A 23,548-nucleotide genomic window follows, 5' to 3' on the forward strand; every position below is an offset into this window, starting at 1 on the left:
GTTGAGGAGAGATGCCGTTGGTTTTCTAGCAGGTCAGTTGATTCCCTATGTAATCACTGTATGTGCTTTGAATTTACCACATGTGTCAATTATAGATATGTAGCTAGGTCTACATTGCACTTGAGAGGCTGTTAGAAGATTTACAAAAAACACATTCATGGCAAATGTCCCATCCGTCCATGCATTAGTTAGAGAGTGCTTGCATGTGTTAATAGCCATATGAGTGTGGAAAGAATAAATTGTGCTTAATCAAAAAGGGTTCAGTTGTTCTCTATATACAGTGTATCCCTACAAAAGGTTCTGTGAAGAACCACAAAGTTATTTTATTTTGAGCAATGTGTAGAACAGAAAACACGCTGCATGTGGATGCTTAGAAAAACACATAACACCATGCATTACACCAGGATGTGTACCATTTCCCCCACCGTACCTTACCTAAAGTCTACAAAACATACAACCAACAATTCCATTTTGAGAGATTAAGCAGATACCCACTGGGCGAAAATATAAAAACTGATTGAATCAACTTTGTTTCCACGTCATTTCAACAACAACAACAACAAAAAAATCTATGCGATGTTGAATAAACTGATTGAATTTCAAAAAGTTATCTACTTAAGGGAATTTAGTATTTTTTTTTAAATCCAATGACATGCTGATACCTTTTGGGGGATTTCACGTTGAAATTGCGTTAATTGACAACCCAACCAAATGTAAATCAAAGCTAGACGTTAGCTGACGTCTGTGCCCAGTGGGCACGTTGTAACCTCCAGAATGAACTGATGGAAATGGAACTGACCCCTGCCCTGCTAAGTATTATCCATCTGATAGCCCCTCACCAGCTACGGAGGAGTGGGGCTGAATACACATCTCTGAATAGTTTCTACTGTGGCCTCAAGGCCCTCAGACTTTTAAAATGATCTCTGTGTCTAAATGTTGTTGACATGAGAACATCGGAACACCCACCGTCTTTACTCTGCTTTCTCTGAACCTAAGTCTGTTTCATGTATCTAACACAAGCTGTTTGTCTCACTGAGGTCACGGGAGATGGGCACTCTGTCTCGCTCATCTTGTGCGTGTGTGTGTGATTGTGTGTGTGCGTGCCTGCCTGCGTCTGGACGCGCTTGCGTGTGTGTGTGTGTGTGTGTGTGTGTGTGTGATAGAGAGAGAGAGAGAGAGAGAGCTTTAAGTGTTGCAGGTGTGTAATTATACATGAAACATGGTTTCAAAGAGGAGCTGCAGCAGAGGGACAGAGACAGACAGACTGACGGTAGTGAAAGTAGGCCACTAACTAACTTCAGTTCTATTTATTGTCTCTATCCCACATGAGATAAGACTGTGATCATGTGAACATATTACATTTCCATGAATGTTGTCAAAAGTATTTTTAATGCTAAAATATTTTAGTATTTTAGAACAGCAACTACAGGTATTAGATGATTTAGAGAAATAAACTAAATAATTCAACAAAGTAGTTAAATTCTTCCTGTTTTGTAACAAGTAGAGATTATACAGTATGCCGTTTGTAGGAAGTATGACATTTTGACTGCATCTTGTGATCCCTGCGGGAATTGAACTCATGACCTCAGCATGGCTAGAGCCACACTCTTAGCACCTTAGCCACACGAAACCTTTCTTTTGCCTGTACTGTAACCTTGTGAACCATTCATTCTCTGATTTGCAGGTATAAAGCGTGACCTCTTGTATGACCTAGTGAAATCAGTTTTGGGATATATCTTTGCCCTTTCTGACTGCATCTCTGTATCCCAATTCTAAATGTTAGAAGTCTATGTTTGTATATCCTCATGAAGTGTTCTCTCTGTTTTGCAGATACGGTGACATGGTACCCAAGACCATCGTGGGGAAGGTGTTTGGTTCCATCTGTTCTCTGAGCGGGGTGCTGGTCATCGCCCTGCCTGTCCCCGTCATCGTGTCCAACTTCAGCCGCATTTACCACCAGAGCCAGCGGGCAGAGAAACGACGAGCTCAAAAGGTAAAGTGGCCGTACTGTGTGTGTGTGTTTGTGTGTGTGTGTTTGTGTGTGTGCATTCGTGCGTGTGTGTGTTTGTGTGTGTGTGTGTCTCCCTTTCTGTCTCACTCCCTCTCTTCCTCCATCCCTCCCTATATCCCCACTACCTCTCTCCTTTCCTGTCTGTCAGTCTATCTGTGTCTGTAGCTGTTATTTCTCTGTCTGTCAGAGAGCTAACCAGCACAGAGAGAGAAAAAAAACGACCTTTTGAGACTTAAACAGAGGAGTGTTACCTTTGTTCAAACAGAAAACGCGGATCGCTAAAATCCGTGCATCGAAGAGCCGGGGCACTAACGCGTACATGCACTACAAACACTACAACGGTCATTTCCTGATCCACAACTCTCTGAAAGAGGTACTGCTACAGAGCCGACTGGTTAGGGGGGGGCTCATCATCGGCCCGTGACCAGTGCTGCATGTCTCTCTGCTCAGAGCCATGTTGTGACCACGGGGGCTGCTTATGCCGTAACATCAGCGGGACTGCTTATGGCGTAACACCAGGGGCTTTTGCCCTTGCTGCTCCCATTCCAGTGCTTCAGTATAGTCGGCTTCGTCGTAGACTGTCTTGACAGCACCACTTACCTCTTTCCCAGCTACAGCATTGACATGCACTTTCCAAACTCTATCAGGACCAGCGCTCCACTCTGTTACTCCCCCTGCTGGCGAATTGGAGGTATCACTCACATTGACTCATAACCAAGCTGTGCAACTGTCTGTAATACTGTGGGGTGTAGTTGCGAAGTTTCCCCTAGATGCAGATCTTCGGTCAGTTTTACATTTTATATTTAAGATTGGGGTGAAGAAGCTGATCCTAGATCTGTACCTAGGGGAAACGTCATTCTGGATGGTCCAACAGGGTTTGTAGGGAAAAGATAGAAGGACTCACAGGTTTTTCAGCCGAACACCTGACTGCTTGTCACTCGGTTAACACCTCCTCTGAACTCTGTTGTTTAATTGGTATATTATGTGTACTGGTAACCCAACGGTTACTGGTTGAAATGGCATAATAAACTGGACTTCATTTCAACCAGCTTTGCCCGTTGGTAGTATATTGTCCAGTTGATGGCTTTGCTGCTACAGACTAACATACACTATATATACAAAAGTATGTGGACACACCTTCAAATTAGTGGATTCGGATATTTCAGCCACACCCGTTGCTGACAGGTGTATAAAATCGAGCACACAGCCATGCAATCTCCATAGACAAACGTTGGCAGTAGAATGGGCTTACTGAAGAACTCAGTGACTTTCAACGTGGCACCGTCATACGATGCCACCTTTCCAACAAGTCAGTTTTGTCAAATTTCTGCTCTGCTAGAGCTGCCCTGGTCAACTGTAAGTGCTGTTATTGTGAAGTGGAAATGTCTAGGAGCAACAACGGCTCAGCCGTGAAGTGGTAGGCCACACAAGCTCACAGAACGGGACCGCCGAGAGCTCATGAAAATCGTCTGCAAGACTCACTAACGAGTTCCAAACTGCCTCTGGAAGAAACGTCAGCAACAAGAACATTGAGCAGCCGCACACAAGCCTAAGATCACCATGCGCAATGTCAAGCGTTGGCTGGAGTGGTGTAAAGCTCACCACCATTGGACTCTGGAGCAGTGGAAATGTATTCTCTGGAGTGAGGAATCACGCTTCACCATCTGGCAGTCTGACGGACTAAACTGGGTTTGGCAGATGCCAGGAGAACGCTACCTGCCCAAATGCATATTGCAACTGTAAAGTTTGGTGGAGGAGAAATAATGGTCTGGGGCTGTTTTTCATGGTTCAGGTTAGACCCCTTAGTTCCAGTGAAGGGAAATCTTAACTCTACAGCATACAATGACATTCTAGATGAATCTGTGCTTCCAACTTTGTGGCAACAGTTTGGGGAAGTCCTTTTCCTGTTTCAGCATGACAATGCCTCCGTGCACAAATCAAGGTCCAACCATAAATGGTTTGACGAGATCGGTGTGGAAGAACTTGACTGGCCTGCACAGAGCCCTGACCTTAACTCCAACGATCACCTTTGGGATGAATTGGAACACCGACTGCGAGCCAGGCCTAATCTCCCAACATCAGTGCCTGACTTCACTAATGCTCTTGTGGCTGAATGGAAGCAAGTCCCCGCAACCATGTCCCAACATCCAGTGGAAAGCCTTCCTAGAAGAGTGGAGGCTGTTATAGCAGCAAAGTAGTGACCAACTCCATATTAATGCCCATGATTTTGAAATTAGATGTTTGACGAGCAGGTGTCCACATACTTTTGGTCATATAGTGTATCTTCCATAGGGTTATCTAAGAACCATTGCAGGCTAGGCTTCTTCATTTCAGCACTGCGTGTGGTTTTCTACAGCTGGCCCATGCCTAATACTCCTCTGCTCAGAGTTGTTCCCTCACTAATGTTTTGCCCTAATTCCTATTCTCTGTCTTCTTCTCTCTGTGTATTCCAAGGCGTCCAAGGAAGCAGGACAGCTCCTAGTGGGAAAACCCAACATTCCCTTTGAGAGCCATCATCACCACCTTCTGCACTGCCTGGAGAAGACCACAGTAAGAACACCTTTACCATAAACCCTAACCCTAACCATAACCTTTACCATAACCCTAACCATAACCATCACCACCCCCTGCTTCCCAGCATGCCAAAGATAACATGTATTCTGCCAGCCCAGTAACGTTGTGCCTTCAAAACAGACAAGCATATTTCATTTTACATGTATGTATAATTCAGAGAGATAAGCCTGTCTCTTATGTTAGCCATGACAAACACACACACACCCCTAGATGCTGTTCTATATGCTAGAATAAATGTCTGCATCATACCTCTTAGTGCGGCGTGCATTATGTATGTTGCCTGAGGAGAAAAACATGAGCAGGAAGCAGGAGAGAGAGAAATTTGTCTTTATTCCTATGGAACTTTTGTGGGTGTGATGTTTACTGTTAATTTGATTGTTTATTGTCCACTTCATTTGCTTTGGCAATGTTAACATATGTTTCCCATGCAAAATAAAGCCCTTAAATTGAAATTGAATTGAGAGACAGAGACAGAGAATAACTACTGTGGGTTATTTAAGCGTCAACAGAAACCTTGGGAAAATCCTCTGCATTATCATTAACAGCAGACTCGTACATTTCCTCAGTGAAAACAATGTACTGAGCAATTGTCAAATTGGCTTTTTACCAAATTATCGTACGACAGACCACGTATTCACCCTGCACACTCTAATTGACAAACAAACAAACCAAAACAAAGGCAAAGTGTTCTCAGGCTTTGTTGATTTCAAAAGAAGCCTTCAACTCAATTTGGCATGAGGGTCTAGTATACAAATTGATGGAAAGTGGGTTCGGGGGAAAAAAATACGACATTATGAAATCCATGTACACAAACAACAAGTGTGCGGTTAAAATAGGCAAAAAACCCACACATTTCTTCCCACAGGTCCGTGGGGTGAGATAGAGATGCAGCTTAAGACCCAGCCTCTTCAACATACATATAAACTAATTGGTGAGGGCAGTAGAACAGTCTGCAGCACCCGGCCTCACCCTACTAGAATTGATTAAAAATGGCGCCGGAAGAAATGGCAGCAGTTTTACTGGCGCCCAACCAATTGTGTTATGTGTTTTTTTCGCGTTATTTGTAACTTATTTTGTACATAATGTTTCTGCCACCGTATCTTACGGCAAAAAAGAGCTTCTGGATATCAGGATCACTCACCTCGGATTCAAAGAAGATTTTTTCTTCAACAAGCAAGACGTACAGGAATTCTCCAAACAACCGGCAGGGCCGACATCCCTGTTATTTGCAAGACGAAGCGATGCAGGTACAGAGGACAAAGAGCCGGATGCCTCGTCAGGACCCGCAGAAGGCGAGTGGGAAAGCTGCTGTTACCGTCAATACTACTCACTAACGTGCAATCATTGGACAATAAATTAGATGAGGTACGATCACGAATATCCTACCAACGGGACATCAAAAACTGTAATGTCTTATGTTTCACGGAATCGTGGCTGAATGACGACATGGATATTCAGCTAGCGGGATATACGCTGCACCGGCAAGATAGAACAGCACACTCCGGTAAGACGAGGGGAGGGCGGTCTGTGCATATTTGTAAACAACCACTGGTGCACAAAATCTAAGGAAGTCTCTAGATTTTGCTCGCCTGAAGTAGAGTATATTGTGATAAATTTCAGGCCACATACTTGCCTAGATAGTTTTCAGCTGTACTTTTCGTGGCTGTTTATTCACCACCAGAGACAGATGCTGGCACTAAGACCACACTCAGTCAGCTGTATAAGGAAATAAGCAAACAGGAAACCACTCACCCAGAGGTGGCGCTCCTAGTGGCCAGCGACTTTAATGCACTTTAACCAAATTTCTATCAACATGGTAAATGTGCAACCAGAGGGAAAGAAATTCTAGATCACCTGTACTCCACACACAGAGACGCGTACAAAGCTCTCCCTCGCCCTCCATTTGGTAAATCCGACCATAACTCTATCCTCCTGATTTCTGCTTACAAGCAAAAATTAAAGCAGGAAGCACCAGTGACTCGGTCTATAAAAAAGTGGTCAGATGAAGCGGATGCTAAACTACAGGACTGTTTTGCTATCACAGACTGGAACATGTTCCGGGATTCTTCCGATGACATTGAGGAGTACTCCACATCAGTCACTGGCTTTATCAATAAGTGCATCGAGGACGTCGTCCCCACAGTGACTGTAGGTACATACCCCAACCAGAAGCCATGGATTACAGGCAACATTTGCACTCAGCTAAAGGATAGAGCTGCCGCTTTCAAGGTGCGGGACTCTAACCCAGAAGTTTACAAGAAGTCCAGCTATGCCCTGCGACGAACCATCAAACAAGCAAAGCGTCAATACAGGGCTAAGATTAAATCATACTACACCGGCTCCGATGCTCGTCTTATGTGGCAGGGCTCGCAAACTATTACAGACTACAAAGGGAAGTACAGCCGCGAGCTGCCCAGTGACACGAGCCTACCAGACGAGCTGAATCACTTCTATGCTCGCTTCGAGGCAAGCAACACTGAGGCATGCATGAGAGCATCAGCTGTTCTGGACGACTGTGTGATCACGCTCTCCATAGTCGACGTGAGTAACACCTTTAAACAGGTCAACATACACAAGGCTGTGGGGCCAGACGGATTACCAGGACATGTGCTCCGGGCATGTGCTGACCAACTAGCAGGTGTCTTCACTGACATTTTTAACATGTCCCTGATTGAGTCTGTAATACCAACATGTTTCAAGCAGACCACCATAGTCCCTGTGCCCAAGAACACAAAGGCAACCTGCCTAAATGACTACAGACCCGTAGCACTCACGTCCGTAGCCATGAAGTGCTTTGAAAGGCTGGTAATGACTCACATCAACACCATTATCCCAGACACCCTAGACCCACCCTAATTTGCATACCGCCCAAACAGATCCACAGATGATGCAATCTCTATTGCACTCCACACTCCCCTTTCCCACGTAGACAAAAGGAACACTGATGTAAGAATTCTATTCATTGACTACAGCTTAGCGTTCAACACCATAGTACCCTCAAAGCTCATCAATAAGCTCAGGATCCTGGGACTAAAAACCTCCCTCTGCAGCTGGATCCTGGACTTCCTGACAGGCCACCCCCAGGTGGTGAGGGTAGGTAGCAACACATCTGCCACGCTGATCCTGAACACTGGAGCTCCCCAGGGGTGCATGCTCAGTCCGCTCCTGTACTCACTGTTCACTCACAACTGTATGGCCAGGCACGACTCCAACACCATCATTAAGTTTGCAGACAACACAACAGTGGTAGGCCTGATCACCAACAACAACGAGACAGCCTATAGGGAGGAGGTCAGAGACCTGGCCGGGTGGTGCCAGAATAACAATCTATCCCTCAACGTAACCAAGACTAAGGAGATGATTGAGGACTACAGGAATAAGGAGGACCGAACATACCCCCATTCTCATCGACGGGGCTGTAGTGGAGCAGGTTGAGAGCTTCAAGTTCCTTGGTGTCCACATCAACAACAAACTAGAATGGTCCAAACACACCAAGACAGTTGTGAAGAGGGCACGACAAAGCCTATTCCCCCTCAGGAAACTAAAAAGATTTGGCATGGGTCCTCAGATCCTCAAAAGGTTCTACAGCTGCAACATCGAGAGCATCCTTACCGGTTGCATCACTGCCTGGTACGGCAATTGCTCGGTCTCCGACCGCGAGGCACTACAGAGGGTAGTGCGTACGGCCCAGTACATCACTGGGGCTAAGCTGCCTGCCATCCAGGACCTCTACACCAGGCGGTGTCAGAGGAAGGCCCTAAAAATTGTCAAAGACCCCAGCCACCCCAGTCATAGACTGTTCTCTCCACTACCGCATGGCAAGCGATACCAGAGTGCCAAGTCTAGGACAAAAAGGCTTCTCAACAGTTTTTACCCCCAAGACTCCTGAACAGGTAATCAAATGGCTACCCGGACTATTTGCATTGTGTGCCCCCCCAACCCCTCTTTTACACTGCTGCTACTCTCTGTTTATCATATATGCATAGTCACTTTAACTATACATTCATTTACATACTACCTCAATTGGCCCAACCAACAAGTGATACCGCACATTGGCTAACCGGGCTATCTGCATTGTGTCCCGCCACCCACCACGGGCCAACCCCTCTTTTACACTACTGCTACTCTCTGTTCATCATATATGCATAGTCACTTTAACCATATCTACATGTACATACTACCTCAATCAGCCTGACTAACCGGTGCCTATATATAGCCTCGTTACTGTTATAGCCTCGCTACTGTATATAACCTCGCTACTGTTATTTTCAACTGTCTTTTTACTGTTGTTTTATTTCTTTACTTACCTATTGTTCACCTAATGCCTTTTTTGCACTATTGGTTAGAGCCTGTAAGTAAGCATTTCACTGTAATGTCTACATCTGTTGTATTCCGCGCATGTGACAAATAAACTTTGATTTGATTTAATTTTAATCTGAAGTGAAATGTCTACTGTTTGCTGATGATCTGGTGCTTCTGTCACCATCCAAGGAGGGCCTACAGCCGCACCTAGATCTTCTGCACAGATTCTGCCAGACCTGGGCCCTGACAGTACATCTCAGTAAGACAAAAATAATGGTGTTCTAAAAATGGTCCAGTCGCCAGGACCACAAATACAAATTCTATCTAGACACCGTTGCCCTAGAACACACAAAAAACGATACATACCTTGGCCTAAACATCAGCGCCACAGGTAACTTCCACAAAGCTGTGAACGATCTGAGACAAGGCAAGAAGGGCATTCTATGTCATCAAAATGAACATAAAATTTGACATACCAATTAGGATCTGGCTAAAAATACTTGAATCAGTTAAAGAACCCATTGCCTGTCTGGTGTCCGCTCTCCAACCAAGAATTCACAAAATGGGACAAACACCAAATTGAGACTGCATGCAGAATTTTGCAAAAACATCCTCAGTGTACAACGTACAACACAAAATAATGCATGCAGAGCTGATTTAGGCTGATACCAGCTAATTATCAAAATCCAGAAAAGAGCTGTTAAATTCTACAACCACCTAAAAGGAAGCGATTCCCAAACCTTCCATAACAAAGCCATCACCCACAGAGAGATGAACCTGGAGAAGAGTCCCCTAAGCAAGCTGGTCCTGGGGCTCTGTTCACAAACACAAACAGACCCCACAGAGCCCCAGGACAGCAACACAATTAGACCCAACCAAATCATGAGAAAACCAAAAGATAATTACTTGACACATTGGAAAGAATTAACAAAAAAACTGAGCAAACTAGAATGCTATTTGGCCCTAAACAGAGAGTACACAGCGGCAGAATACCTGACCACTGTGACTGACCCAAACTTAAGGAAAGCTTTGACTATGTACAGACTCAGTGAGCATAGCCTTGCTATTGAGAAAGGCCACCGTAGGCAGACCTGGCTCTCAAGAGAAGACAGGCTATGTGCACACTGCCCACAAAATGAGGTGGAAACTGAGCCGCACTTCCTGACCTCCTGCCAAATGTATGACCATATTAGAGACACATATTTCCCTCAGATTACACAGATCCACAAAGAATTAGAAAACAAACCCAATTTTGATAAACTCCCATATCTACTGGTTGAAATACCACAGTGTGCCATCACAGCAGCAAGATGTGTGACCTGTTGCCACAAGAAAAGGTCAACCAGTGAAGAACAAACACCATTGTAAATACAACTATATATTTATGCTTATTTATTGTCCCTTTTGTACTTTAACCATTTGCACATCGTTACAACACTGTATATATACATAATATGACATTTGTAATCTTTTGGAACTTCTATGAGTGTAATGTTTACTGTTCATTTTTATTGTTTATTTCACATTTGTATATTATCTCGCGAGCGAGCGAGCGAGAGAGAGAGAGAGAGAGAGAGATAGAGAGACAGAGAGAGAGCGAGAGCGGTTGCTTCTCGATTCTCCACACTTCTCCCATAGAATAAGTGTAAGCATTGGCTGAAGAGACTTTCCCACCATTGTTAAATCCATCGTGGGAATGTGCAACTTCACACTTCAGGAGAAGGGTGGAGCTGTTCCCTCCCCTCCGTCCTTGTTTACTCCCCTTAGAAGATCTGGTTGGACTGGATATATAAAAAAGCAATATGATGGAATCTAGGTGGAGCTGACCTTTACACCTACTCAATTGTTTCAGATCGATGAATGGGAGTGAACTACGGAAAATGGGAGGGAACATCTTCCTGAAAAATATACAATTCCATTTTAGTCATTTAGCAGACTCTCTTATCCAGAGCGACTTACATTAGTGCATTCATCTTAAGATACAGTAGCTAGGTGAGACAACAGTTGCAGTAATTACATTACATTAAAGAGGTTATCAGCAAAGTCAGTGCTATTTTTTTTTTTTTGCCGGTTGTCTTATTTAAGATACTCTTTGAAGAGGTAGAGTTTCAGGCGTTGGCGGAAGATGGTCAGGGACTCTGCTGTCGTAGCAGTGGAGGCTGGTGGGAGGAGCTATAGGAGGACAGGCTCATTGTAATGGCTGGAATGGAATCAATGGAAAGGTATCAAACACATAAAACATATGGAAACCACGTTTGAGTACTTTTCATTTATTCCATTCCAGCCATTACAATGAGCGTGTCCTCCTAAAGCTCCTCCCAGCAGCCTCCTCGGTGTCCTAGCATCAGGGGGAAGCTGGTTCCACCATTGGGGTGCCAGGACAGAAAAGGGCTTTTGGGATGGCCAAGAGACCAGAGGTGGCAGAAAGGAGTGAGGTTGGGATGTAGGCTTTGAGCATAGCCTGAAGGTAGAGAGGGGCAGTTTCCCTTCCAGCTCCGTAGGCAAGCACCATTGTCTTGTAGTGGATCCGAACTTCCACTGGAAGCCAATGGAGTGTACGGAGGAGCGGGATGACATGGGAGCTGAAGCTTTCTAGATCAATTGTTGGGGTTTAATGTAGAGGTCGACCGATTATGATTTTTCACCGCCGATACCGATTATTGGAGGACCCACACAAAAAAAAGCTGCTACCGATTTTTTTATTTTTATTTGTAATAATGACAATTACAATAATACTGAATGAACACTTATTTTAACTTAATATAATACATAAATAAAATCTATTTAGCCTCAAATAAATAATGAAACATGTTCAATTTGGTGTAAATAATGCAAAAAACAAAGTGTTGGAGAAGAAAGTAAAAGTGCATTATGTGCCATGTAAGAAAGCTAACGTTTAAGTTCCTTGCTCAGAACATGAGAACATATGAAAGCTGGTGGTTCCTTTTAACATGAGTCTTCAATATTCCCAGGTAAGAAGTTTTAGGTTGTAGTTATTATAGGAATTATAGGACTATTTCTCTCTATACGATTTGAATTTCATATACCTTTGACTATTGGATGTTCTTATAGGCACTTTAGTATTGCCACAGTATAGCTTCCGTCCCTCTCCTCGCTCCTACCTGGGATCGAACCAGGAACACATCAACAACAGCCACCCTCGAAGCAGCGTTACCCATGCAGAGCAAGGGAAACAACTACTCCAAGTCTCAGAGCGAGTGACGTTTGAAAACGCTATTAGCGCACACCCGGCTAACTAGCTAGCCATTTCATATCAGTTACACCAGCCTAATCTCGGGAGTTGATAGGCTTGAAGTCATAAACAGTGCAATGCGTTGCGAAGGGCTTCTGGCAAAATGCACGAAAGTGCTATTTCTGTCAGGAACACAGAGATGCGTGTCTCCACCTGGGTGTTAGAAGGGGGAATGAGAAAAGTTGAGTGTCATCTACATAGCATTGATAGGAGAGACCATGGTAGGATATGACGGAGCCAAGTGACTTGGTGTATAGAGAAAAGATGAGAGGAGCTAGAACTGTGCCCTGGGGGACACTAGTAGTGATAACACGTGGTGCAGACACAGATCCTCTCCAAGCCACCTGGTAGGAGTGACCTGCCAGGTAGGATGCAATCCAGGAGTGTGCAGAGCCTGAGACGCCCAGCCCTGAGAGGATGGACCGGATGATCTGAAGGTTCACGGTGTTGAAGGCAGCAGATAGATCTAGGAAGATGAGAACAGAGAGTCAGCATTGGCTGAGCGGAGAGCCTCCATGACAAAGTGGAGAGCAGTCTCAGCTGAGTGACCCATCTTGAAGCCTGACTGTTTAGGGTCAAGAAGGTCATTCTGAGAGAGATGACGAGAGAGTTGGTCAGAGATTTACATTTTACATTTTAGTCATTTAGCAGACACTCTTATCCAGAGCGACTTACAGTAGTGAATGCATACATTTCATACATTTTTTTCCGTACTGGTCCCCCATGGGAATCGAACCCACAACCCTAGCGTTGCAAACACCATGCTCTACCAACTGAGCCATGCTCAAGTGGCACGTTCAAGTGTTTTGGAAAGATAAGAAAGAAGGGATACCAGTCTGTAGTTTTTGACATCAGAGGGATCGAGGGTTGGTTTCTTGTGGAGGGGAGTGACTCTGGACATCTTGAAGTCAGTGGGGACGCAGCCAGTGGTCAGGAATGAGTTAATGAGGGAGGTGAGGAATGGGAGAAGGTCTCCAGAGAAGAGGGGATGGGGTCAAGTGGCCAGATTGTCGGCCGACTAGACATCACTAGTCGCAGGATTTCATCTGGAGAGAGAAGGTAGAAAGAGGTCAAGGCGTAGGGTAGTTCTGTGTGAGTGGGACCAGTGGACTCAGTAGGTTGTGTGAATGAGTAGTGGATGACGTCAAAGAAAGTGGTTGACAAAGTCGTCCGCAGAGAGAGAGAAGGTGGAGTGATTAAGGAGGGAGGAGAAGGTGGAAAAGAGTTTCCCAGGTTTGGAGGCAGAGGCGTGGAATTTAGAGTGATAGAAAGTGGCTTTAGCAGTGGATACAGAAGAAAAAGTAGAGAGGAGGTAATGGAAAGAAGTTTGGTTTTCCTCCATTTTTGCTCAGCTGCCTGCAGCTCTATTCTGTGAGCCACAAAGTGAGTCACTCAGCCACAGAGCAGGAGGGGATGATCGAGCCGGTTGGGAGGAAAGTGGACAGTGAGAATCAAAAGGAGACAGAAAGGGAGGAGAGTAGGGTCGAAGAGGCAGGAGAGAGAGAGAGTCAGGAGACAGCAGGGAGAAGGATTTAGTAGCAGGGAGAGATGATGGGATAGAAGAGGAGAGATTAGTGGGAGAGAGAGCCACGATTAAAATACCATCTGGTTAGGGGCTGAGTGGGTAGGGAGAGAGGGAGAAAAAAATTAGATTGAAGGCGCCCAGTACGATAAGTGGTGAGCCATCGTAGGGAAATTAGCTTATCAAGGTGTCACACTCATTGAGGAACTCTCCAAGGTCACCTGGTGGCTGATACATGACAACAATGTTAAGCTTGAGTGAACAAATGGACAAGTGACATTCGAATGAGGAGATGGAAAGGTGAGAGTGGGTGAAAAATAGAAAATATCCATTTAGGAGATATAAGTAGCCCTGTGACACCACCGCAATGACCAGATGCTCTCGGAAAATGAGAGTTCACATAGTCAGATGAAGAGAGAGCAGCTGGAGTAGCAGTGTTTTCTGGGGTATGTGGACACCCCTTCAAATTAGTGGAAACGAATATTTCAGCCACACCCGTTGCTGACAGGTGTGTAAAATCGAGCACAGAGCCATAGAATAAAAAATACAAAATCAAGCTCAGCCGCGAAGTGGTTGGCCAGAACCGTACTGCCGAGTGCTGAAGCGCATAACGCGTAAAAATCGTCTGTCCTCTGTTGCAATACTCACTACCGAGTTCCAAACTGCCTCCGGAAGCAACGTCAGCACAAGAACGGTTCGTCGGGAGCTTCATGAAATGGGTTTCCATGGCCAAGCAGCCACACACAAACCTAAGATCACCATGTGCAATGCCAAAAGGTTGTCTGGAGTGGTGTAAAGCTCGCCGCCATTGGACTCTGGAGCAGTTGAAACGCATTCTCCAAAGTGATGAATCATGCTTCACCATCTGGTAGTCTGATGGATGAATCTGGGTTTGGCGGATGCCAGGAGAATGCTACCTGCTAGAATGTATAGTGCCAACTATAAAGTTAGGAGGATGAGGAATAATGGTCTGGGGCTGTTTTTCATGGTTTGGGCTAGGCCCTTTAGTTCCAGTGAAAGGAAATCTTAAAGCTACAACATACAATGACATTCTAGACGATTCTGTTCTTCCAACTTTGTGGCAAATATTTGGGGAAGGCCCTTTCCTGTTTCAGGATGATAATGCCCCCTGTGCACAAAGCGAGGTCCATACAGAAAGGGTTTGTCGAGATCGGTGTGGATGAACTTGACTGGTCTGCACTGAGCCCTGACCTCAACCCCATCGAACACCTTTGGGATGAATTGGAACGCTGACTATGAGCCAGGCCTAATTGCCCAACATCAGTGCCTGACCTCACTAATGGTCTTATGGAAGAAAATCCCCACAGCAATGTTCAATATCTAGTGGAAAGCCTTCCCAGAAAAGTGGAGGCTGTTATAGCAGCGAAGACGTGACCAACTCCATATTAATGCCCATGATTTTGGAATGAGATGTTCAACGAGCAGGTGTCCACATACTTTTGGTCATGTAGTGTATTTCCCTGTCAGGGCCAAAAAGTCGAGGGACTTTAGGGTGACAATGGCTGAGATGAACTAGCCTTTTTGCCCACAGATTGGCAGTTCCAGAGGCTGTCGGAGACTAAGAATTCCACATGGGTTGTGCGTGCAGGGTACACTAGATTAGAACGGTTGCAGCCATGGGGTGGGAAGCGTCTGTAAAGCCTACAGGGAGCGGAGCGAACAGGGATAGAAGTCACACACATACTTTACAAAGCTACAAAAAGAGCAAAACGAGATAATCTGGGAAAAAAAACGAATAATTGCTAACACTAATTGATGATTGCCTAGCAGAGGTGAAGGACACGCCTCTAAGCACTAATTGATGATTGCCTAGCAGAGGGGAAGGACACGCCTCTCAGCACTAATTGATGATTGCCTAGCAGAGGTGAAGAAAAATACCCCCTCCAACAGACACACCCACCAATTATCAGAACACTATCACAAATTGAACTGAAATCAGTCCAAGTCAATGTCCCAACACTTTAAAGTCAGAAGTACTGAGAATTCAGCAGTTCTAACAGCACTGATTAAGTAGGCTAGGAGGTAGATCACCAAGCTTTTATGAGTCAAGATCACTTTCAAAAAGTAAGCCGAGATCTACAGCTCAGATTTGTTTTTAACATAACTTTAGTTTTTTTTTACATGAACCTAATAAAAATTTGGTTTGTGCAGTAGGCCCTTTTACATTATCACAGCATATTGGCTATTTTCCTGGCCTGCCAATATTGTTCTTAGACCATAATATATTTAAAACTGTAAAGTCCATGGAGAATAAGAACACCTCCTCCCAGCTGCCCACTGCACTGAGGCTAGGTAACACTGTCACCACCGATAAATCCACGATTATCGAGAATTTCAACAAGCATTTCTCTACGGCTGGCCATGCTTTCCTCCTGGCTAACCCAACCCCGGCCAACAGCTCCGCACCCCTTGCAGCTACTTGCCCAAGCCTCCCCAGCTTCTCCTTCACCCAAATCCAGATAGCAGATGTTCTGAAAGAGCTGCAAAACCTGGACCCGTATAAATCAGCTGGGCTAGACAGTCTGGACCCTCTCTTTCTAAAAAGTATCTGCTGCATTGTTGCAACCCCCTATGATCAGTCTGTTCAACCTCTCTTTCGTATCGTCCGAGATCCCTAAAGATTGAAAAGCTGCCGCGGTCATCCCCCTCTTCAAAGGGGAAGACACTCTAGACCCAAACTGTTATAGACCTATATCCATTCTGCCCTGCCTTTCTAAAGTCTTCGAAAGCCAAGTTAATAAACAGATCACTGACCATTTCGAATCCCACAGTGCCTTCTCCGTTGTGCAATCCGGTTTCCGAGCTGGTCATGGGTGCACCTCAGCCACGCTCAAGGTACTAAATGATATCATAACCGCCATCGATAAAAGACAGTACTGTACAGCCGTCTTCATCGACCTGGCCAAGGCTTTCGACTCTGTCAATCACCGTATCCTTATCAGCAGACTCGACGGCCTTGGTTTCTCAAATGACTGCTTTGCCTGGTTCACCAACTACTTCTCAGACAGAGTTCAGTGTGTCAAATCGTAGGGCCTGTTGTCCGGACCTCTGGCAGTCTCTATGGGGGTACCAAAGGGTTCAATTCTCGGGCCGACTCTTTTCTCTGTATATATCAACGATGTCGCTCTTGCTGTGGGTGATTCCCTGATCCACCTCTACGCAGACGACACCATTCTGTATACATCTGGCCCTTCTTTGGACACTGTGTTAACCTCCAAACAAGCTTCAATGCCATGCAACACTCCTTCCGTGGCTTCCAACTGCTCTTAAATGCTAGTAAAACCAAATGCATGCATTTCAACCGTTCGCTGCCCATACCCGCCCGCCCGACTAGCATCACTACTCTTGACGGTTCTGACTTAGAATATGTGGACAACTACAAATACCTGGGTGTCTGGTTAGACTGTAAACTCTCCTTCCAGACTCATATTAACATCTCAAATCCAAAATTAAATCTGGAATCGGCATCCTATTTCGCAACAAAGCCTCCTTCACTCACGCCGCCAAACATACCCTCGTAAAATTGACTATTCTACCGATCCTCGACTTCGGCGATGTCATTTACAAAATAGCTTCCAATACTCTACTCAGCAAACTGGATGCAGTCTATCACAGTGCCATCCGTTTTGTCACCAAAGCCCCTTCTACCATCTACCACTTCGACCTGTATGCTCTAGTTGGCTGGCCCTCACTACATATTCGTCGCCAGACCCACTGGCTCCAGGTCATCTGTAAGTCTATGCTAGGTAAAGCTCTGCCATATCTCAGCTCACTGGTCACGATAACAAAACCCACCCGTAGCAGGCACTCCAGCAGGTATATCTCACTGGTCATCCCCAAAGCCAACACCTCCTTTGGCCGCCTTTCCTTCCAGTTCTCTGCTGCCAATGACTGGAACGAATTGCAAAAATCGGTGAAGCTGGAGACTTATATTTTCCTCACTAACTTTAAACATCAGCTATCTGAGCAGCTAACCGATCACTGCAGCTGTACATATATCCCATCTGTAAATAGCCCACCCAATCTACCTACCTCATCCCCGTATTGTTTTTATTTACTTTTCTGCTCTTTTGCACACCAGTATTTCTACTTGCACATCATCATCTGCTCATCTATCACTCCAGTGTTAATTTGCTAAACTGAAATTACTTTGCTACTATGGCCTATTTATTGCCTTACCTCCTCACGCCATTTGCACACACTGTATATAGACTTTCTTTTTCCTATTGTGTTATTGACTGTACGCTTGTTTATTCCATGTGTAACTCTGTGTTGTTGTTTGTGTCGCACTGCTTTGCTTTATCTTGGCCAGGTCACAGTTGTAAATGAGAACTTGTTCTCAACTAGCTTACGTGGTTAAATAAAGGTGAAATAAATAAAAAATTATAAAAAAAACGTTTTTTTTTTTAAAATAAAAATAAACTTGAGTTTTGATAACAAAATAGATCAGTTGGTGTAGCAGTTGCGAGGCACATCTGAGCATAAATTTTAATAATTTGCAAATAATTTGCTTTTTTATTTTACTGGACTGATGGTACCTGCATCTGATGGTCATGGTGCTTTCAAGACAACTGGGAACTCTAAGAAAAAAGACAAGGTTAAATCATGACGTCAGGTCGGAAAGTCGGTGCTCTAGAAAGATGCCCGAGTTTCCGACTTGGAATTCCGACTTGGATGACCGTTCTAAACAATTTTTCCCTATCGGATCCCGTTTTTTTCCGAGTTCCCAGTTGTCTTGAATGCAATGAGGTCGGAAGTCGGAGATTTCCGAGTTCCCAATTGTTTTGAACAAGGCATTAGTCTCAGCGGAGGGAGGGAGCGAGCAGAAGAGTGTCCACCGCTCACAGCCCCTGCTTTCTCCTTCTTTTCCTCCAGTGAGACTGACAAGAGAGAGGGGACACAGTTAAAATGCAAGGCTACACTTGGCTACTCATTCATTGCAGCTGCAGCGCGAGTCGAAGAAGGGACAACCTCATTTTATGTTTTAAAATAGTGTTGAATAAAAACGGTGTTGATAGTGCTTGATAAAAACTTAGACATTAACTCACTCATAAAAACAGCAGCTCTTTGCTGTATTCTATGACAGTATCTCTCTGATCAAGGTATTAAAAGTTATGAAATCTCACTAAAAGCTAGTATCAAACTTTGCTGTGGCTGGGGTACTGAAAACTGTAGGCACAGTGATTTGAGCTATTGCATTGGGATTGGTCAGGGCAGTAGGTGCTCTCCTTTAGCCACAGGTCTCCCAGTCCGCCAGGTAAGCGGAGTTTGTCTTTTCAGACAAATGAAATGGTTTAAAATGAGAACACTTTGCCTACCCGGTGTGCAGTGGTTCTGAATCAAGTGCACCTACCGCCAACAATGCAACACTATTTTTTTTTTATGGAGCGCAAGCCTTTATCGTTGGCCTTTCTACAGAAATATTTGGTGATCAACTAGGAATGCCTTGAAGATCGACCGGTTGGTGACCACTGAGGTAAGGACAGCACTTGCCAGACTATACCAAAGACAACATTTATTGAAAGACAAAAATATACTTGCTACTCTTGCAGAGATGAATTGTCTTCACAGGCTGTAGAGGGTGAATCAAAAAATTTATTTCCTTTATTCCTCAATTCCTCTTTCCTCGTCTCCTTCTCAAAACGCGCTGGAGGAGATGATCCGAGGAACCTTGGATCTTCTCCTCCAATGCATTTTTTGAGAAGGAGGCAAGGAGAGAATGTGCCGAGTAAAGAAAAACAATTGGGATTCACCCATGATGGTTTCATTATGCCATCTGGTGGTGCAGTCTGGGTCATACGCTCAGCTGACCTTCAAGTCTTATTACCCATTCAACACACAGAAAAAGAGGAACAGCTTCACAGATGGTCCTTGATGTGTACGTCTGGGCCGGGGCAATATGCTTCTATTCCCCTGGTACTACTTTATCATTTAAATGAATCATCAAAACACTGTTGCTATGGTTTTGACGTAGGCATTTGTCTATTTACCCCAAAAAATTGGCCAATTGTGAGTCGTCAAAGCACAGCAGGTGATTAAAGCTATGTGCATGATTAAAGGAAAGAGGTAAACAACTTTATTATTAGCCCTCTGGGAAAATTGGTGATGCAGCAAAATCATGTCCATAAAAACAACAGACATTTCACAGGGAATAAGAGACTGATGTCACTTTAGATTATAGGACTGGGTCATACTAATGACTGGAATGGAAAGGTATCATTCACATAGAAAACATTAAATGTGTTTTGATACAGTTACATTCATTCCAATTCATCCATTACAAGGAGCCCGTCCTCCCAATTTCGCCATCCACCAGCCTCCACTATGACCATTGATTTCCATGTCTCTTTCTCTCTCTCTCTCCAGAATCATGAGTTTATTGACGAGCAGACTTTCGAGACCAACTGTATGGAGGTAGCCATGGTGAACAAATCCGGATCTCGAACCTCGTCCCTGTCGTCGTCTCCCTCCGGCCTGTCGTCCTGCTGCTCCAGACGACACAGGAAGAAGAGCTCCAGTCTGCCCAACTGTAACAACCAGGAGCTTTCCACCATCCAGATCAGAGAGAGGCCTGTGGTCAACAGGTAGTCGCACAGACAGATCCACACACAAACACATAGGAGTGTCGTAAGCACGCTTGCATGGGCGACATGTATTAACGCTCACATGTGTACACACACACAAGCACACGCAGACACACACACACATCAACCCCTCTCACACACCCACACACACACACACACATCAACCCCTCACACACACACATACACACAAGCTCACACAGCAAATGGACACACAAACACACAAGCATAAACAGTCAAATGCATGAACACAAGCACACACACACACACACACCTCACCCCTCTGTCTCTCTCTGTCCTCTCCCCTACAGTCGCTCCAGCCTGAACGCCAAACTAGACTCTGAGACGGTGCCGTTGAAGAGCGAGCCCTACATCACCACCTCCGTGGTCAACCTGCGTCCCGCCCCTCTCCCATTGGTGACATCATCAGACGGTGACGGATCCACCAGCTCCACCGTCAATTATTCTCAGAGCAACATTGTCAGAGTGTCGGCCTTGTAGATGTCAACTGTCAGTCAAGGTCTGTTTGGCTGACTGTTTGGCTGACTTTTTGGCTGACTTCATAGCAAACTGTTTGGCTAACTGGTCTCAAGGAGAAACAGCAGCAGGAGAGAGAGAGAGAGAGAGAGAGACCACTAATTGATTGGACTATTTGGTGGACGGTCATCCTGACAGAATCCCGCTAATTTCCTGCAATTCAACACACTTTGCAATGTCAATAATATCTGAGTGAGTAACTAACAAAATAGATTGGGGGCCCCCCTGGAGGTCAGGGCCCCTGGACACGTGCCCTGCGTTCCTGGTCGGTATTCGGCCACGATTACTACAAGTTTAGATACCGTAAAACTTAAATGAATAGCCTGGCCGTTTATTTTCTTAAATCACTCAACAGGCGCTTATTAGAGACAGGCTTCTATTAGTCTATTTCCTTAATGCGCACAGCTTTTTGCTCATTTGCATAGTTAATTGTTGAATTCCAGCGTTTTAATCAACTTCTTTATTTCCTGCTCTACTGTGTTATCATTTACATACTTTTGTATTGCAATATATATATATTTTTTTACTTTTCCTTGACAGGATAATGATTCTCCTCTTTTGACTGTGCATTTTCATCAGTTCTTACTTTCGCCACTAGATCAGCCGATTTCTAGGGGTCTGTACTCCTGAAGTTGTTGACTGTTTTTATGCTTGCCAGTAAGGTAGCGGTCCTCAGCTGTTATCAGCCAATGGCTAGCAGTTCCTTACTGGTGATAAAAACGGATGATTGACATAATTTTTTTGAGTCATTACTGAGTTATATAATTTAACAAATCAAACATTAAACAATTAATTTAGAACCAGCATTTATTTTAAACAAGTGTTTATTTTCTGCAAGGTGTGCAGTTGCCCAGCTATTAAAAAGGGTCAGGTGGTTATTTGAAACTCTGCGTTTATTGAAGTTTTACAGTAGCTGGCTAAACTAACTTACTAATCTAAACATTGTTAGTTGACTGACATAACAAGAGAAAAATTGCAGATGCACAACCAAATTTCAAACTTGCACCTTGTGTATTCTGTTATTCTAACTCAACAGTAAGTTGAGACCCTGACTGAGTTCCTAGCAGCCTGGCCACATACAGTTGAAGTCTGAAGTTTACATACACTTAGGTTGGAGTCATTAAAACTCATTTTTCAACCACTCCACAAATTTCTTCTTAACAAACTATAGTTTTGGCAAGTCAGATAGGATATCTACTTTGTGCATGACACAAGTCATTTTTCCAACAATTGTTTACAGACAGATTATTTCACTTATAATTCACTGTATCACAAATCCAGTGGGTCAGAAGTTATACACTAAGTTGACTGTGCCTTTACACAGCTTGGAAAATTCCAGAAAATTATGTCATGGCTTTATAAGCTTCTGATAGGCTAATTGACATCATTTGAGTCAATTGGAGGTGTACCTGTGGATGTATTTCAAGGCCTACCTTCAAACTCAGTGCCTCTGCTTGACATCATGGCAAAATCAAAAGAAATCAGCCAAGACCTCAGAAAAGAAATTGTAGACCTCCACAAGTCTGGTTCATCCTTGGGAGCAATTTCCAAACGCCTGAAGGTACCACATTCATCTGTACAAACAATAGTGTGCAAGTATAAACACCATGGGACCACGCAGCCGTCATACCGCTCAGGAAGGAGATGCGTTCTGTCTCCTAGAGATTAATGTAATTTGGTGCGAAAAGTGCAAATCAATCAAAGAACAACGGCAAAGAACCTTGTGAAGATGCTGGAGGAAACAGGTAGAAAATGATCTATATCCACAGTAAAACTAGTCCTATATTGACATAACCTGAAAGACCGCTCAGCAAAGAAGAAGCCACTGCTCCAAAACCACCATAGAGAAAAGTCCTCTGGTCTGATGAAACAAAAATAGAACTATTTGGCCATAATGACCATTGTTATGTTGGGAGGAAAAAGGGGGAGGCTTGCAAGCCCGAAGAACACCATCCCAACCGTGAAGCACCGTGGTGGCAGCATCATGTTGTGGGGGTGCTTTGCTGCAGGAGGGACTGGTGCACTTTACAAAATAGATGGCATCATGAGGTAGGAAAATTATGTGGATATATTGAAGCAACATCTCAAGACATCAGTCAGGAAGTTAAAGCTTGGTCGCAAATGGGTCTTCCAAATGGACAATGACCACAAGCATACTTCCAAAGTTGTGGCAAAATGGCTTAAGGACAACAAAGTCAAGGTATTGGAGTGGCCATCACAAAGCCCTGACCTCTATCCTCTAGAAAATTTGTGGGCAGAAGTGAAAAAGCATGTGTGAGCAAGAAGGCCTACAAACCTGACTCAGTTACACCAGCTCTGTCAGGAGGAATGGGCCAAAATTCACCCAACTTATTGCGGGAAGCTTGTGGAAGGCTGCCCGAAACGTTTGACCCAAGGTAAACAATTTAAAGACAATGCTATCAAATACTAATTGAGTGTATGTAAACTTCTGACCAACTGGGAATGTGATGAAAGAAATAAAAGCTGAAATAAATCATTCTCTCTGCTATTATTCTGACATTTCACATTCTTAAAATAAAGTGGTGATCCTAACTGACCTAAGACAGGAAATATTTACTAGGATTAAATGTCAGGAATTGTGAAAAACTGTGTTTAAATGTATTTGGCGAAGGTGTATGTAAACTTCTGACTTCAACTGTATGTCTCTTATGCCTGGAGCCAGCCTTGGTTAGAGGTCATGGTTTGAATAGCTCTCTGTCCTGGGATGGACTACCGCTGGACTCTGG

General features: G+C 44.4%; 1 protein-coding gene across 1 annotated transcript in view; it reads left to right on the forward strand.

Annotated features, from left to right (window-relative positions):
• The window catches only part of LOC106561712 (potassium voltage-gated channel subfamily D member 2), a 148,175-nt gene extending 126,214 nt beyond the window's left edge, over nucleotides 1-21,961 (forward strand). The window contains exons 3-6 of the mRNA XM_045688496.1: nucleotides 1,831-1,993; nucleotides 4,466-4,561; nucleotides 20,050-20,267; nucleotides 20,576-21,961. Of these exons, the coding sequence (XP_045544452.1) occupies nucleotides 1,831-1,993; nucleotides 4,466-4,561; nucleotides 20,050-20,267; nucleotides 20,576-20,765 (667 nt within the window). The 3' untranslated portion in view covers nucleotides 20,766-21,961. The remainder of the gene's footprint in view (nucleotides 1-1,830; nucleotides 1,994-4,465; nucleotides 4,562-20,049; nucleotides 20,268-20,575) is intronic.
• The last annotated feature ends 1,587 nt before the right edge of the window (nucleotides 21,962-23,548 follow it).

The sequence above is a fragment of the Salmo salar genome, chromosome ssa10 (genome assembly GCF_905237065.1).
Source record: "Salmo salar chromosome ssa10, Ssal_v3.1, whole genome shotgun sequence".
Classification (NCBI taxonomy): domain Eukaryota; kingdom Metazoa; phylum Chordata; class Actinopteri; order Salmoniformes; family Salmonidae; genus Salmo; species Salmo salar.